Source organism: Hemicordylus capensis, chromosome 13, assembly GCF_027244095.1.
Source record: "Hemicordylus capensis ecotype Gifberg chromosome 13, rHemCap1.1.pri, whole genome shotgun sequence".
NCBI classification, from domain to species: domain Eukaryota; kingdom Metazoa; phylum Chordata; class Lepidosauria; order Squamata; family Cordylidae; genus Hemicordylus; species Hemicordylus capensis.
Window position 1 is genome coordinate 6,037,441 of NC_069669.1, and position 16,327 is coordinate 6,053,767.

At 47.3% G+C, this 16,327-nt stretch overlaps 1 protein-coding gene across 1 annotated transcript in view; it reads left to right on the top strand.

Annotated features, from left to right (window-relative positions):
- The window catches only part of LOC128336575 (uncharacterized), a 90,613-nt gene that overhangs the window by 72,747 nt on the left and 1,539 nt on the right, over positions 1-16,327 (top strand). The window contains exons 44-56 of the mRNA XM_053276452.1: positions 1,409-1,570; positions 3,354-3,509; positions 4,153-4,318; positions 4,940-5,124; positions 6,415-6,507; positions 6,698-6,902; positions 7,688-7,875; positions 8,446-8,543; positions 9,994-10,178; positions 11,972-12,171; positions 13,104-13,290; positions 14,720-14,829; positions 15,669-15,791. Of these exons, the coding sequence (XP_053132427.1) occupies positions 1,409-1,570; positions 3,354-3,509; positions 4,153-4,318; positions 4,940-5,124; positions 6,415-6,507; positions 6,698-6,902; positions 7,688-7,875; positions 8,446-8,543; positions 9,994-10,178; positions 11,972-12,171; positions 13,104-13,290; positions 14,720-14,829; positions 15,669-15,791 (2,058 nt within the window). The remainder of the gene's footprint in view (positions 1-1,408; positions 1,571-3,353; positions 3,510-4,152; positions 4,319-4,939; positions 5,125-6,414; positions 6,508-6,697; positions 6,903-7,687; positions 7,876-8,445; positions 8,544-9,993; positions 10,179-11,971; positions 12,172-13,103; positions 13,291-14,719; positions 14,830-15,668; positions 15,792-16,327) is intronic.

Below are 16,327 nucleotides of genomic sequence, written 5' to 3' on the forward strand. Positions count from 1 at the left end.
ACAAAAAACAAATCCCTAAATGGTTTACAAAGCAAAATAAGTTTGTGTAAGACGTTTACATAGCAAAATAATCAATATCGTTATCGATATGGGCTGACATGATGAGGAAAATTACTCTTAAGTAGTCCCAGAGGCATTCGTAAGGGGCGCCAAGGTTCGGGGGGGATTCCTGCCGCCACTCTGCACTCGCCCCGCTGCTGCCCTACCACGCCAAACTGCCAAAATGTACCTTAATTTTAGTCACCAATGTGTGCAGCCGGGCGGGGGGGTGGATGGGGGGTGAGCCAAGCACAGGTGGAGAGGCCACTGGGCCTGCCCGTCTGGCCTAACAGCCCTTGAAAACTGCGAGGCGCTCCAGCACAGACGCTCCGGCATCTCCAAGACAGGGCTGAGAGAGACTCCTGCCTGCAATCTTGGAGAGACTGCTGCCAGTCTGTGTAGACAATGCTGAGCTAGATGGACCAATGGTCTGACTCAGTATATGGCAGCTTCCTACGTTCCTATCTCTAGGTGTTATTTATTGCATCACCTTTTTCTGTGGATTCACCAGCTGTAGGGGCGGCTTGTCCATGAGTCGGCAACCTCAGGGGGCAGCTGGGGCCTGGGGTGGCAAATGCAGGCATTCCACCCCGCCCTCCAGCACTGCCTGTGGGCTTCGCCTCACTTGCCTGCCTCTGCCATTTCCCAGCTTCTCACCAACGTTCCTCGTCCACTGGTGTGCAAGCCCTTTGCCAGCTGCCAGGAGGGCTTCTTTTCCTGTTCTTTTTGCACATGGGGAAAGAAATAGAGGGGGAAAGGCCATCCAGTAACCTAGCAAAGTGCCTGCAAGTTGGCCGATGGGGAACGGTGGGGCCGGTGAGGAGGTAGGATGGCCCCGCCCGATGATGTCAGTGTCTCAGCATGAGGGGGCGTGACCGGTGGCACCGTGACATCATCACGTGTGGTGCTAGCCCTCAAGCTGGCGTTGACTGGCTGATAGCCAGACTAAGTTATTCAATAGTACTGCTTGGGAGTTACTCTGAAGAACTTTTAATTTCAGGGGGACTTCCATCAACTTACCCCTGCTAACTTGGCAAAGAGGCACCTTTTAACGTGGTGATTCTCTTTATTTAGCAGGGGGAGAGTAACTGGCCCTATCCACCCCCAGCACAGTGCTTCCAGTGACTGTTGCTGGAGTCTATCTTGTGTTTCTTTTTCGACTGAGCCCTTTGGGGACAGGGATCCATCTTGTTTGTTTGTTATTTCTCTGTGTAAACCACCCTGAGCCATTTTTGGAAGAGCAGTATAGAAATCGAATGAATGGATGGATGGATGGATGGATGAATAAATAAATATTTAAAAAGTAATTAGGCGGTCAGCCACGTTTCTCACTAAACATGTTCTGTTCTGCTTTCTCCTGTCAATGCAGAAAGGCAAGCCGTTGCCTCTGGATAAAATCCAGTGGGAAGCCCTTGCAGAGAACGTCTTCTTGACTTCATGTTCCAGTCAACACATTCTGGGGAAAGTAGAAATGGACTACTCCACTTGGCTTAATTATTACACAAGCCTCCGACTCTGTGACCTCCCAAACGTAAGCACTATAGTGTGGTAGAAGTTCTCAGATAGTCCAGGAAGCTGAAAGACCAAGACTATTCAAGATGAGGATGCTAACAAAGACCTTCCTCCAATAGTGGCCAGCGTGGACACAATGGGGTCATGCTGGTCTTGGACCGTAATAAAGATGATTGATTGATAGGACGGGGCAACAAATAAAGGAGCAAGACTGCCCCTCCTGTTCTGCCCATGCTGTCAGCTCCTGCCTTCCACTTACCAGTAGATCAGCTCTTATAATGTATGGACATGTCTATGGATTCTATGCATTCTGTACTTTGCAAAAAGATGGTGAGGGGTCTGGAAACCAAGTCCTGTGAGGAATGGTTGAAGGAGCTGGGTATGTTTTAACCTGGAGAAGAGAAGACGGTGAAGAGATAAGAGAGCAGATAGGAAGGCCAGCATGTTGTAGTGGTTAGAGTGTTGGACCAGGGCCAGGAAGACTACGTATGAGGACTGTAAGACATTCCCCTTGGGGAATGGGGCTGCTCTGGGAAGAGCACCTGCCTGCTTACATGCAGAAGGTTCCAAGTTCCCTCCCTGGCAGCATCTCCAAGATACGGCTGAGAGAGGCTCCTGTCTGCAACCTTGGAGAAGCCGCTGCCAGTCTGTGTAGACAATACTGAGATAGATGGACCAAGGGTCTGACTCGGTGTAAGGCAGCTTCCTATGAGACTCGGGTTCAAATCCCCATTCAGCCATGAAACCCACTGGGTGACTCTGGACCAGTCCCTTATCTTGCATCCTAACCTACCCCGGAGGGTTGTTGTGAGGAAAAAAGGTAACCATGTGTACTGCTCTGGGCTCCTTGGAGGAAGAGTGGAAATATTATTTATTTGTTATTATTATTATTTTTACATTTTATATCCCGCTCTTCCTCCAAGGAGCCCAGAGTGGTGTACTACATACTTAAGTTTCTCCTCACAACAACCCTGTGAAGCAGGTTAGGCGGAGAGAGAAGTGACTGGCCCAGAGTCACCCAGCAAGTCTCATGGCTGAATGCGGATTTGAATTTGAGTCTCCCCGGTCCTAGTCCAGCACTCTAACCACTACACCACGCTGGTTCTCTAATAAAGATTTAAATAAATAAATATCTGAAGGCCTGTCAGAGAAGAGGGTAGGGCTAGATCTATTGGGGTTACGGGAAGGTAGATTTCAGATGAACATTAAGATGAAACTTCTTTATGGTAAGAGCAGTTGGCCAGTAAAACCAGTTACTTGCGGGTGGGCTCTCCCTCGCTCAGCAAGCAGAAGCCAGAATGCTAGTCTTGTGGTAGCAAGCATGAATTGTCCCCTTTGCTAAGCAGGGTGCACCCTGATTTGGATTTGGCCGAGTGATTACATGTGAATACTGTCCACTGTAAGCTATTGCCCTTGGGGAATGGAGCTATACTTTGTTTTGTTGGTTTGTTTTAATTGTAAACTGCCCTGAGCCATTTTGGAAGGGCGGTATAAAAATCGAATGAATAAATAAATTAATAAATTAATAATAAAACAGCTCAGTGGTAGAGCATCTGCTTGCATGCAGAAGGTCCCTGGCAGCATCTCCAGGTAGGGCTGGGGAAGACGCCTGCCTGAAACCTTGGAGAGCCACTCAGTATAGGCAATATTGAGCTAGATGGGCCAATGGTCTGAGTCCATATAAGGCGGCTTCCTATGTCCCTACGAGTGCTGTAGCTCTGGGTTTCCCTCATGGAGCAGAGGGATGGACTAAATAGCCCTCAAGGGTATCCTCCAAGTGCTTTTCTCCCCCTTTTCTCTAGGCAATCACGCTCCTTGGAAAACATCAGCTAAACAAAGGAGATTTCCTCTGGCAATCGGAAGGCAAATTAAGCCTGGCTGATGATGAAGCCTCGATTTCTGTAGCTCTAAGGAATCATAGCAACACCACAGTGAAGAACTATGCGGCGGAATTTGCTGTGAGTTGAAAAATAAAATCAGGTCTGAAAGCCAGGAATTTTGTGGTAGGGGGTGGGGCAGAGGAGGGGGCCGTAGCTCAGAGGGAGAGCATTTGTTTGCATGCCGAAGGTCCCAGCTTTGATCCCTGGCAACATCTCCAGGTAGGGCTGGGAAAGACCTTGGAGAGCTGCTGCCAGTCAGTGTAGACAATTCCAAACTAGATGGACCAATGATCTGACTCAGTGGGCCAGTTCTCACAAGTGAAAATTGGATTGGAGAAGCATCCTACGCAGTGTCGGGCAGGGCAGAGCAGGATATAAGATGCAATAAATAAATAAAGATGCCATTCACACGATGGGAGGAAATCGGTCTAGCGGGGGCTAGCTCGATTTTCTCCCATTGTGGGAACCACCGGGCTCAGCTGCGAGCCCGGTGGTTCTTAAGCGGGCCACCCGCTTAACTTGAGCCCGGCTTGACATGCGCAGAACCAAACTGGGCCCAATTGGGTTTGAGTCCAGTTCTATTTGAACTGAACCGGGCTTCCCAGTTTCGTGCACACCCCTAACCCTAACCCCTAAACTCCGTGGTGTTAGGTAAGGCAAGAGTGTGGAAGTTGCTTTCTGCAGCATCCCATCAATGTTTCTTTTTCTCTCGTTCTCACAGTTCAAAGCACCCAAAGCTGTTTCGTTAGACGTGACGGGAAGCCTGATGTCATCAGCTGCTCAAAGCGAGATTGTGGTGGAGGGCATCATTGACCCCAAAGAGAAAGTGAAACTAATAGCTTCCAAAGGAAAGGAGTGCGTTCAATATTACATGGGATATTTAAAGGGTAAATGTAATATTACATGACATATTCCTTGTAACTCTGCGATATACCTCTTTTAAAGCCTATCCAGTAGGCTTATGAGATCACTCGGAATTATGTGTGTGTGTGTGTGTCCGTACTTCGAAGTGCCTGGACCAATATGAACCAAATTGGGTACAGTTGTAGAGACACCTCAATGGCGTTGTTTGTGAAGATGTCATCCACCCCAATTCAAGATGGCAGACGTGTAAACATTGAAGGCGCAAGTGGGCGAACTTGTGAACCACCTTACTGGTTTGAACCACACTTGCTTCAGGTGTAGGGACGTCTCAATGACATCCTGATTAGATTTCTCAATAGTACTACTCAGGAAGTATTCTAAAAAACCACTACATTTCAATAGGATTTCTCTTAGTACATCCAGTCAAGATGTTAGCCACTGAGCCCTTTCTCACGAGCAGTGAGGAAGGGCAAAAGGGCTAGCAGGGAGGCATGTGTGCAAAACCAGGCTGGGCTTCCATAGCTCGGTTTTGCACACACATGTGAATAGCTTTTACTGTTTTGTTCCTTGCATTAATTTAAGTCTGCCTTCCAAAGGAAATAACTGCAGCAGGCTTGAACGTCTGCTTCTTTTCGTTCTTGCAGGGGATTCAGAGGATGGACTTGAACTCGCAGCTTGTACAGATGGCCAGCAACAGGCTGCTCTTCATGCCCACCTAGTCGTCAATGGAGCAATCCAAGAGGAAGTAGGGAATTTAGTTCTGGAGGCCACAGACCAAAGCTTGAGCCTGAAGGCCCACGGCTGCGGAAATCCTGTTATTAAGATTGAGGTGTGATGCTTTCCAAAGTGGACCTTTTATAAATTGGAGTCTATTTTCTTTCTCTCTTTCTCACCCAAAGGTTCTTCACATGAGACCGAACACAGGGCACTGAATTGATGGATGAAAATAGATTCGAACCCAGAATAGATTCAAATCCAGAAGAGATTTTAACCTAGAATTGCTGGATGAAAATAGGTTGGCTTAAGCACCCTTAACTCAGAGAGTGGTTCAGATGTCACATGGAACCATGGTTAAATCTTGGTTCCCCACAGCATCCCCAAGCCTTACCCACAGAAACCACAAAAGAATTCTCATTCTGATTGCACTTAGAAACAAACCAAGATTGGTGGTGACTTCTGAACTGGCTGATCTTGGGGCTATTCCCACGATCAGGCGAAATCGGGCTTGGGGAGCCTAGCCCGATTTCACCTGATTGTGGGAGCCACCGGGCTCGCAGGCAAGCCCAGTGGCTTTCTTGCCATTAACCCGCCATACTGCCCCTCCCCTTAAACCAGGTTTGCGGAACAAGTGCTCCGCAACCCGGTTTTTAAAATCATGAGTAGCTGCAGTGCAGCTCCACGCCACGGCTACTCATGAGTAGACCCCCAGTCCTCCCGGCTCGGGGGTCTCTTCAGTATGCCCTGTGCACTCGCTTCGCGCGGCCCCCGGACTCCCCAGTCCCAGCCGGCTCCATGACGGAGCCGGCAGTCATGTGGGTGGCCACTGTGGCCGCCCAGAAGCAGACTGGCTGGTCGTCTGCGGGGATGTGCGATTCGTGTGAAGAGCCTCTCTTGATTCATTCAATCCAACTTCCTTGAAGTAACCAAGATCTGAAACCCACTTCAAACCTTGGTTTCAAATCCCTGGTTATTTCAAGGAAGTTGGTTAGAATAAATCGAGGTCTGTCAGTTCAGTTGTCGTGACTGATCTTGGTTTGTTTTTAACCACAATCAGAAGTTGAATTCTTCTGACTCGGATGCAGGCAGGGTAGGGGGAGCACACGCTCATGAGGCTCAGGGACATCATACGGAACCAAGAATTAACCATGGTGTCATGTGACATCCATGTGACCAGCCCAGTGTTGGACTGCTGACTCAGCTTACTGCTGCGACTTTTCCTGCAGACACTGTGAGCTGGGTCTCACGATCAGTTTGGGAAGGGAAGCGGGGAGAGTTTGGGAAGGGAAGCGGGATATGGGAAGGGAAGTGGGGAGAGCGGGCAAGGCTCCGAGGGTCTACTCATGAGTAGTCATGGCACAGAGCCTAGATTGGGTTCATGGAGATTTTCTGTCTCTCACAGTCCAAACTGAATGAGATTGCCTCCACCCTACAACACAGACTGCTGGCGAAGAACAAAACCTTGGAGGAAAGCATTCGGGATTTCAGAAAATCGGTAAGAAGTCGATGCAGTGCATATTTTACACCTTGATCCAGGTTTCTTGATCCAAATTTGCACAGAGCCAATGTTTATCCATGGTTCTGCATGACATATGGAGCAGCCCAGAATCAACCTATCTCTTTCCTCCAGACTATTTTTTAATGCATAGCCTTTTTTTTTTTTAACATTTGTTCTTGGTGCATAGGTGCAGCACCTCGAGTTTCTGTGTGAGGCTGCAGGCTGGCCCTTGAAAGCGTGGCAGGAAATAGCAGGACTCCTTCAAAGTGGCACAAAGGGAGTCGCACAGATGTGGAAACAAAGTGGGCTCAAGCCAGTACTGCAGGACCATCTCCCACTTTACCTGGGGAAACTTCAAGATATTGTACAACAGATGCAGAATGAGTTGCAAAGTAAGTGGGGTTGGCTGGCATGAGGAGTCTGCGCACGCACACACAAACCAATGCCATGGCAAACGCAATCAATAAAACACAAACAATGAGTGAAAATAATAACCAAGCCGTAAGAAGAGCAAAGCAAGACAGCAGTTCATAAATCAATTATTAGAAGTCCTGTTGAGTAGAACAGGTTTAACCAGACAACTAAATGACACTAGTGGAGAGCAATGCCCCCACTGGGAGGGCATTGCATAAATGGAGTGCCACCACTAGAAGACTGGTCTTGTGGTAGCAAGCATGACCTATCCCCTTAGCTAAGCAGGGTCTGCCCTGGTTTCATTTGAATGGGCGACTTGATGTGTGAGCACCGTAAGATATCCCCCTTAGGGGATGGAGCCACTTTGGGAAGAGCAAGGCAGACCCTGCTTTGCTAAGGGGATAAGTCATGCTTGCTACAACAAGACCAGCTCTCCTCTCCTGTAGGTTGTTGTTGTAGAGGATAAGGGCCTACCTCCCTGGAACTGTCTGATGACCTCCTGAGTGGCCCCTTAGTGTAGGGCTGCTAAGCTTTGAGCTGGGCTGGGACCCAAGGTGAAGCAACCCGCCCACCCAACCAGCAGACTCTGAGACCTATCATTCCTGAGGTCTCCTTTCAGGGTAGTTGCCCCAGCTGGGAGAGTAGGACCTGGCATGGAGGCACCTGGAGCAGCAGCCTCTGTGGCAGATCTCAATGATCTAGCAAGTTTTCTGCAAGCTGGATTCTCTTTCACTCTGCTCTACTTTGCTTGCTGGTTTTTCAGAGCCATTAACAACACTGAAGGAGGCCTACTATGATGTAACTTTGAAACCCTTGGATGAAGTGTGGCAGCAGAAGACGGAAGAGTATCTGAAGAAACTCCAAGCGTTCGTGCCCACCATTGTTAAGGATGTGTGGCTGATGGAACCAATCCAGGTTTCACTGAGGATACTGAAAATTGGCTTAGATATGGTGGGTACTTGAAATTCTTCCCTGCCCTGATAGTCCTATAGTCAAGATAGGCACTGCAAGGTTTCAGCACCCTGGAGAGCTCCCAGGGAATCACTTGCTCCAGCAAGGGCCAGAGCTGGACTGAGGAGGTCTGAAATGCCTCCAGGCTCTGATGACACCTCTCAGGCTCCACCTACCTGCCTGGACAGCAGAGATTTAAAGGAGCAGACCTCTGGCCTAGGCTGCCTTCAGACATCACACCAAACCTCAGGCAACCAAGCCAGAGGTTTGGATTTCCAGTCGTCCAAATTTGGGAACCCTCAGTTCTGTCTGAAAAGCAACCTGTGGTTTCAGGTCACAAATCTGAATTGTTGTCTTTGATTGCTCTTTGGTTTCATGGGGGATAACTCTGGTTAGAAAGCAGCATCGTGACGTCCAAAGACTGCCGCTGTTTCGAACCAGAATTGAGAGTAAGAAGCACTCAGACATGAATACACATTTGATTCACACCTGTGCACATCCAATTTAAGATTTAAAATCTGATTTAGGTTTTTTTAAAGGGTTGCTTTTTATCCACCCTCCTCTCAACAGGCGACACAGCAGATGCTAAGCTGGGCAGAAGCCAAGCTCTCCAGAGCAGTGAGCAAGATCCAGAAGCCATTATCAAACCTGTACAGTTTTTCAGCAAGGTAAGACTATGGGTTTTTGCTTTTTAAAAGCCTGCTTACAATGCAGTGCTATGTGATTATACTTGTACATCTGTCCAGCAAAAAACTTACAAAAAACTTATTACAGAAGGGAAGAGTCATGTCTCTTGGGGATATATAGTGCAAACCCCCAGATGACAGGAAAGTGATGGCAAAATTATACTCCTTCCTAACCAGGGGGTGGTCTCCATTGTGTTCTGTCCTGCATGCAAGGCAATTAGGAGTTTCAGCACCCTGGAGAGTTCCATGTGAGCAAAGTGCTTCTGCAAGGCTCTGAGGAGGCATCAGGACTTAAATACTTCCAGGGCAGGCTCAGACTACCCCTCCCAGGCTCTGCCTCCCTGCCTGAACAGCAGAGAGAGTTAAAGGGGCTGCCCTCTGGCCTGGAGTCCAGCACTCCTCCTCTGCTCCATCACTTACTTCCTAGCCTGTCGGCACTGGTGTGCTGGTTTGGAGGAGCATGAGGTGCTTGGGTGGAAGAGGTCAGTTCATCAGGAGCTACTAGAATAGCTCTTGGAAGACTTACAGCCCACAGATGCCTTTGCACAGCTTTCTGCTTCCCCTGTGTGTTCTCCCAGAATCTCCATGTGCTCCAGCATCCATAGAGAGGTCTCCCAAGCCAGGAATGTGAGGAACTGCATGGAGATGGCCATGCTGGGGGGCAGCGGCCTCTATATGGCACCCAGGTGGGGGGGCAGGTGCTGCAGATTCATCAAGATCGGATGCTCCAATAAATGGTCCTCCCACACAAAAACATACCTGTGTACAGACACCCATATGCACGTACACTATGATATTTGAATAACCACAGCAGCAAATATTTATATACCGCTTTCCAACAAAAGGTTCCAAAGTGGTTTACATAAAGAAATAATAAAGAAATAAGATGGATCCCTGTCCCCACAATCTAAAAAGAAACATAAGATGGAGACCAGCAACAGCCACTGGAGGGATGCTGTGCAGACCCTTGGTCCATCTAGCTCAGTATTGTCTACCCAGACTGGCATTGGCTTCTCCAAGTTTGCAGGCAGGAGTTTCTCTCAGCGCTCTCTTGGAGATGCCGCCAGAGAGGGAACTTGGAGCCTTCTGAATGCAAGCAGGCAGGTGCTCTTCCCAGATCCTCCCCATCCCCTAAGGGGAATCTTTTACAGCGCTCAAACATCAAGTCTCCTATTCATATGCAACCAGGGTGGAGCCTGCTTAGCAAAGGGGACAAGTCATGTTTGCTCCCACAAGACCAGCTCTCCAGGTTTTATTGTCTGCTGCTCAAAGAGAAGACCTGAGTTTGGGGTAGTATATAAATACGCTAAATAAATGATGTTGGCTGAAGTGTGTCTCTGGCAGGCCTCAGTTCGCTTCTGTCCTTCTCTCCTCAAAATCTCATAGATCCACATCTTGGGCTCTGTTCTAATCTGGTGTGGGTGCCTTGCAGAAACTGCTCTGTGGCTGTGAGGTTGCCCGTGCTGCCCAGAGGCGAGCCCACGCTGGACCTGGCCCATGTGGCAAACTACCTCATTGAAGAGAAGCTGTTGAAACCCCTTTGTGGCCTGTATCGCATCAACCCTGCCGCGGAATATTACAGATTCAAACGGATGATGATGGAGAGTCCATTTGAGCGTAAGGCCTCCTGTTAGCCTTCCACTGCTTTCTCTTTTGTAGTGAATTTTGGAGAAAAATTCATATACAGTGTGACGCACTGAAATGAATGGATTTTATGCAGACCTGCTCTATTGGCGTAATGTATCCAACTCTCATAACTTGATGTATGGCTACAGAATTTGAGGCTGTGGTGTGTAGACCCCACTTGATAGGAATATAGGAACATTGGAAGCTGCCATATACTGATTCAGACCATTGGTCTATCTAGCTTTGGTCTATCTATCTAGCATTGGTCTATCAAACCTTTTGAATTCTAGCCCTCTTCTAAACTTCCTCTACTGTCCAGAGTTTCCATCTGCACTGCAGTTGTTCCACTGGGGACCTCCCTAGCTCACTGTCTATGCAAGATGGCCAACCTCTCTGCCTGGGTGTGACTTCCTTTCACTTTCTTGCACCTGGCTCCAGGTGGGTCTGACTGGCACCGATCCACCCCCAGACTCCACATGGTCGAGAGCCCTTCCCATCTGCCCAGGAAACTGGTGGGCTGTCAGCAGTTCCAAACTGCTAATTCCTGCCCTCTGCCGGAATCACACAGCCCATTGATCTGTTGCTCATGGCATTAATCCACCACTGGCATTACAAGAGGATCTCAAGGCATCTTTGAGGCTCTCTCCTAAAAGTAGCTAACCAAGAAAAGAGGCAGGAAAGACGAGAAACTGATATGGCCAGGTTTCCTACATTCCCTGCAGGCAGGCTCAGACATCATGCTTGTTTTAAATAAGGTTTATTTAACAAACCTGGATTGGCGTCCTGGATTGTACACTGCCCAGAGCCTCTGGATGGGGTGCTTTATAAATGTTGTTGTTGTTGTTGTTGTTGTTATTAACAACCACCACCAAATTTTGGTTTGCTTCACTGTATTATGGTGTGTTCAAGCCCTATCCTAACTCCCTACCTCCCATGATCCTGGCTCACCTTTCTCTATGTGAGAACCCAGCAAGTGTTGAGCCACTGAAACAAACCAAGAGTAAACGATGATTGTGGTTCGGATATCATGCAAGACCACAGTTAGGACAAACTAACTTAAAACGTTGGGTTCAGATTGCGAAATAACCCACAATGAAATAAACCACAATTCCTGGTGCAGATTCACACATACAAAATAACTGCAGTTAGATGGAATAAACCAGGATTCCACATAATGCCTGAACTTGCCCTGTAGCTTTGCAGCTGTCAGGGTTAGCTTCACATGTTGATGGCTGCCAACGCTGCACTTCTGCTTCTGGGAGGGAAAAATGTCTCTCTTTTCTAGGAAAAGACATTTTTGTCTCTCCCTTTTCCTGCTCCAGGATCCTCTCTTTCTTAGGAATGTCACACTGGCCACAAAGAGTCTTACTCCCTCTAGGGGAAGCTGAGGATGCTTCACTGTGTGAGGTTCTCAAACTGGTGTCCCCAGATGTTGTTGGACTACAAAATCCATCATCCCCAGCCACAATGTCCAAATGCCATTATTATTATTATTATTATTATTATTATTATTATTATTATTATTATTTATTCGATTTCCATACCACCCTTCCAAAAATGGCTCAGGGTGGTTTACACAGATACATAAATAATTAAATAAATAAGATGAATCCCTGTCCCCAAGGGCTCACAATCTAAAAAGAAACATAAGAAAGACATCAGCAACAGTCACTGGAGGTACTGTGCTGGGGGTAGATAAGGCCAACATCTGGGGACCCATGTCTGAGAATCTCTGCAATAAGAGGTAATGTTGAGTTCACTGACCCCATTTTCACATCCCCCAGATCATGCCTTGCTGATAGGGAACAGGCATCTGAGGACGTTTGATGGGAAAATGTACAGTCTCACCTCCCAATGCAGTGTGCTTCTGGCCAAAGATTTTGTTCAAGATGCATTCACCATAATATTAAACCATGACAGTAATGGTGCTTCACTACATATAGAGATGAATGGTACAACTGTCATCATCCACCTAGAGAAGAAGGTAAGAGGGGGAACTTCAGTTCGTTTCTGTTCGGTGCCATCCAAGATATTGCTCTATTCAAGCCAGGAAGGACAAGGAAGCTACAATCCACATGGGTGGAGAAGCCAAACCAAGGGCTTATCTCATTTATCTCTGAAATATCTAGTTTGCAACAAGTGTTCATAAAACCCTCAGAGCAACGTACAACAAATTGGAAAAGCATAAAGCAAAGATCATAAAACCCAATATCAGATTTTTCTACTCAAATTAACCATCTTAGAGAAGCCACTAAAGAGAAGTTTAAAGAAGAATTCTAAAAATTAAAACAGAGGGGCCCTACCAAATTTTACTTTGGCAAAGGTTAACATTAAAATGAATATATGCACAGTCATTCATACAAACACATGTACATGTATACAGAGACCTGTACCTAAATACTATGTAATGTCTGAATAGGGTGAACATTTGGATAAGTGTAAATGCATACAGATCTGTACATGCGCACACTGTACACAGAAACACTACTCAGATGTTAAGTTCAATGCACAGTGTATGCACGTACAAATCTGAACAGATGTTCAGTTACTGACCCGTTGCATGTGTACAGATCTGTACATGCGAACACTGTACACAGAAACACTACTCAGACATTACATTCAATGTACAGTGTATGCACGTACAGATCTGAACACATGTATAGTTATTGAAACATTATGTTGAACACATGCACAGTAGTGTACTTCCGGCCTTTACTCTGCCTTCCGGTACACAGGTCCTCTTTTGAAATGAACACACGTACAATCATTCACTCACAAACATGTACGTGTGCACAGAGACATGTACACACATTCAGCATAATATCTGAATATGGCCAGATTGCACATGTGCCAAACACAACCTGTGTTCAGCGTTAGGGCTTTGGTCACCTGGAATTCTCTTTATTTGTAAAACAGAGCTACAAGAGGTACAACTATTCCCTGATTGAGAACTGCCAACGTTTCGACATGCCTCCTGAAGCAAATGACATTGCTGTCAAAAGAGACCCAGATCGCATAGTGGTATCTGGTGCCAATGGAGTTCTGTTTTCATGTGACTTGCGTTACGACCTCTGTACTTTTACTATGGATGGATGGCATCATGGTTAGTACTACATGTTCAGCCCTTTTAGCTATGTGTGGGTCATGGGGGTGGTCAGAATGCTTTGTCCCACCTCTGCTCCATTTGCCGCTGGGTTAGGGTGTCTTTATCCTGTTATTAAATACAGGAGAATCCTTGCAAGGGCAGCATGGGATTAGAACAGGCCTGCTCAACTTTGGATCTCCTGCAGACATTGGCCTACAACTCCCATAATCCCTGGCTGTTGGCCTCTGTGGTTGGGAATTATGGGAGTTGTGGTCCAAAAACAGCTGGGGGTGGTGGCTGGACTAGAATCACAGGGTTTTAGAGTTGGAAGGGGCCTTGGAGTTCCTCTAGCCCAACCTGCTGCTCAGTGCATGGAACTGCTCGGGCATCTCTGACAGAAGATGCCCATCCAGCCTGTTTGAACAGCTCCAGGGAAGAAAAGCCCACCCCTGCACGAGGCAGACTATTGCACGGCCAAACAGCTCTTGTAGTTTGGGACATATCCCTAATGTCTAGCTTGCATCTGCGTCCTTGCCGTTGGTTCTAGTCCTGCCCTCAGGAACAACTGAGAATGTTGACTCCTCCTCCAGTCTTTCAGGTATCTGGAGATGGCAAGAGCCAAGGCAGCTTCAGACATTGTAAAATTGCACCGCTGTAGCCATGTCCAGGGGCGTGAAGAGGGAGGAAGTCCCGCCCCTGCTGTGCCAATTACTCTTGTGTCCTGCCACGCATGCTTGCAGTGGGGCTTATCTGAAGAGGGCAGAGCCCTGCCCATGATTGCAAGACTGGATCGACCTACCCTCACAATCATGGGAATGACCACCATCACAGGTAGGGCTCTGCCCCCTTCAGACAAGCCCCACTGTAAGTGTGAGTGGTGGGGTGTGCGGGTGAGTGGCATGGCAGGGGGCGGGACTTCCTCTCCCTTTGCCCTGCTGTGTGCATGGCTACATCTGAAGTTGCCTATTGTTACACACACACGATACATATGTAAGAAATTTCTGATAATCCTTCAGATATCTTGAGGCTGCTATCATGTTCTCGTAGTCTTCTCTTCTCCAGACTACACATATCCAGCTCCTTCAACTCTACGAACCCCCTCCAGTTTACCAATATCCTCCTTAAAAGGAAGTGTCAGAGCTGGACATAATATATCAGGTTTCCCTTACTGTGTTACTGTAACACACCTGAGCCATAATACCTTTCAGCCAAATAATCAAGCATGCTCAGAGCATGCTCATTACCACTGATTGAATTGTGCCTCCACCGAAACGTTCATCGATTAAGTTTGTAACATCACTTAAATGTCCAGAAAGCCCTAATTACTTCTTTGCTAGTGCAGTCCCAATAGCAAAAAGGTGTGCTATGAACAGAACCATGGGGCATCTCATGGTTCTGGTAATGCTGCCTTTTAAGATCTTTGAGAGACATTCTGTCTTGGCTTTAGGAGTTTCTGCTGGCCTGTTTGGTACCAACGACAATGAAGCTGGCAATGAATGGATACTTCCAGATCATTCTTATGCTGATAGCTTGCCGATATTCCTGCATAGGTGGCAGGTAAGCTGACCAGTGCTTTGTGATGAAATAACTGAGTATGGGCCATCTATTGTGAAAGGATTTAGTGGCCCTTTTCTAAGGGTTGAAGAAGCCAGAAAAGGATCATTTCCCGTGGCTGATTTATGCTAAATTTATGCAAAGTTTTATCATAAAATATTTCTTGCACTGTACTACAAATAGCTTGTCCTATCCCCAAATCAGAAACCCACAAGGCAGTGCAGTCAGTGTTTTCAGCACCCTGGACAGCTCCAAATGAGACACTTGCTCTAAAACCGGGCTGCTCAACTTCGGCCCTCCTGCAAATGTTGGCCTACAACTCCCACAATCCCTGACTATTGGCCACTCTAGCTAGGGATTATGGGAGTTGTAGTCCAAAAACAGCTGGGGGCCCAAATCTGATCAGCCCTGCTCTAACAGAAGCCAGCTCTGGGAATGAGGTCTCCCTGCCTGGAATGCAGAGAAATGTTAAAAGGGGAGTCCTCTGTCCTGGAACCTAGCATTCCCTTCTGCTCCATCTTCTTACGAGTTTCCTGAGGCTAAGACTCTGCTTACAACTGCCCTTTGTGGTGATTTTCTCTAGCAGCTGGTCCTATGCTGGCCCTGCCCTCCCTCTGAAGCCTCAGATTCCCTACAGACAGGAAATATAAAAGGCTTCCTATCTGAAGCAGGCCTTGTCTTGGTGTCAAGATCTCCTTGCTGCTGGTGCATCTGCTCTTCCTTCACACCTTGAACTATGTGCTCAGCTTGACCTCTGGCATGTTCCTGACCTTTGACTTCCAGTTTTGACAAGAACAAAGATCCTGCTTATGCACTGATGTCATATTTTGATTTCCCCCAAGGTGAGCAGCCAGTGCAGCCAGGTGAAGAAGACAGAAAAGCAGTGTCCCAGCAGAACTAGCACCCAAATCTGTGAAACCTTTTTCCAAGATTCCAATTCTGTCTTTAGGAATTGCTTTCAAGTAGTAAGTATCACTGTCAACATGCTCTATAAGCCCTGAAATTGCCACCATTCACATGAGAGTCCTAGCCTGCAGAGAAGGATTGCGAAAGAAACTTACTAGAAAATGCAGTACTAAAAAACAGTACTAGAAAATACTTCGTTAACCATTGAACATTCAGCTCAAAACCCAACCTTCCCCAGTATCTAGGAGTTGCTTCTTAAGGTGACTCAAATAGCCGTCACTGTAGTCCAGGCCTGCTCAACTTTGGCCCACCAGCTGTTTTTGGACTACAACTCCCATAATCCCCAGCCATAGTGGCCAATAGCCAGGAATCATGAATGTCATAAGCCAACATCTGCAGGAGAGTCGAAGTTGAGCAGGCCTGCGGTAGTCTTTTCTATCGGCAAGATTAACCTAGTTGCCTTCTACCTTTGTTTGCTCTGCAAGTTTTTCTGCAGAGCCAGCTGTGCACAGCACTAATTGGCCAACAGCTGTATCCCTCTCCTTTCTTCATTGTGCCACTGAATTGTTTTGTGTCTGGAACACAAAGAGAAGCA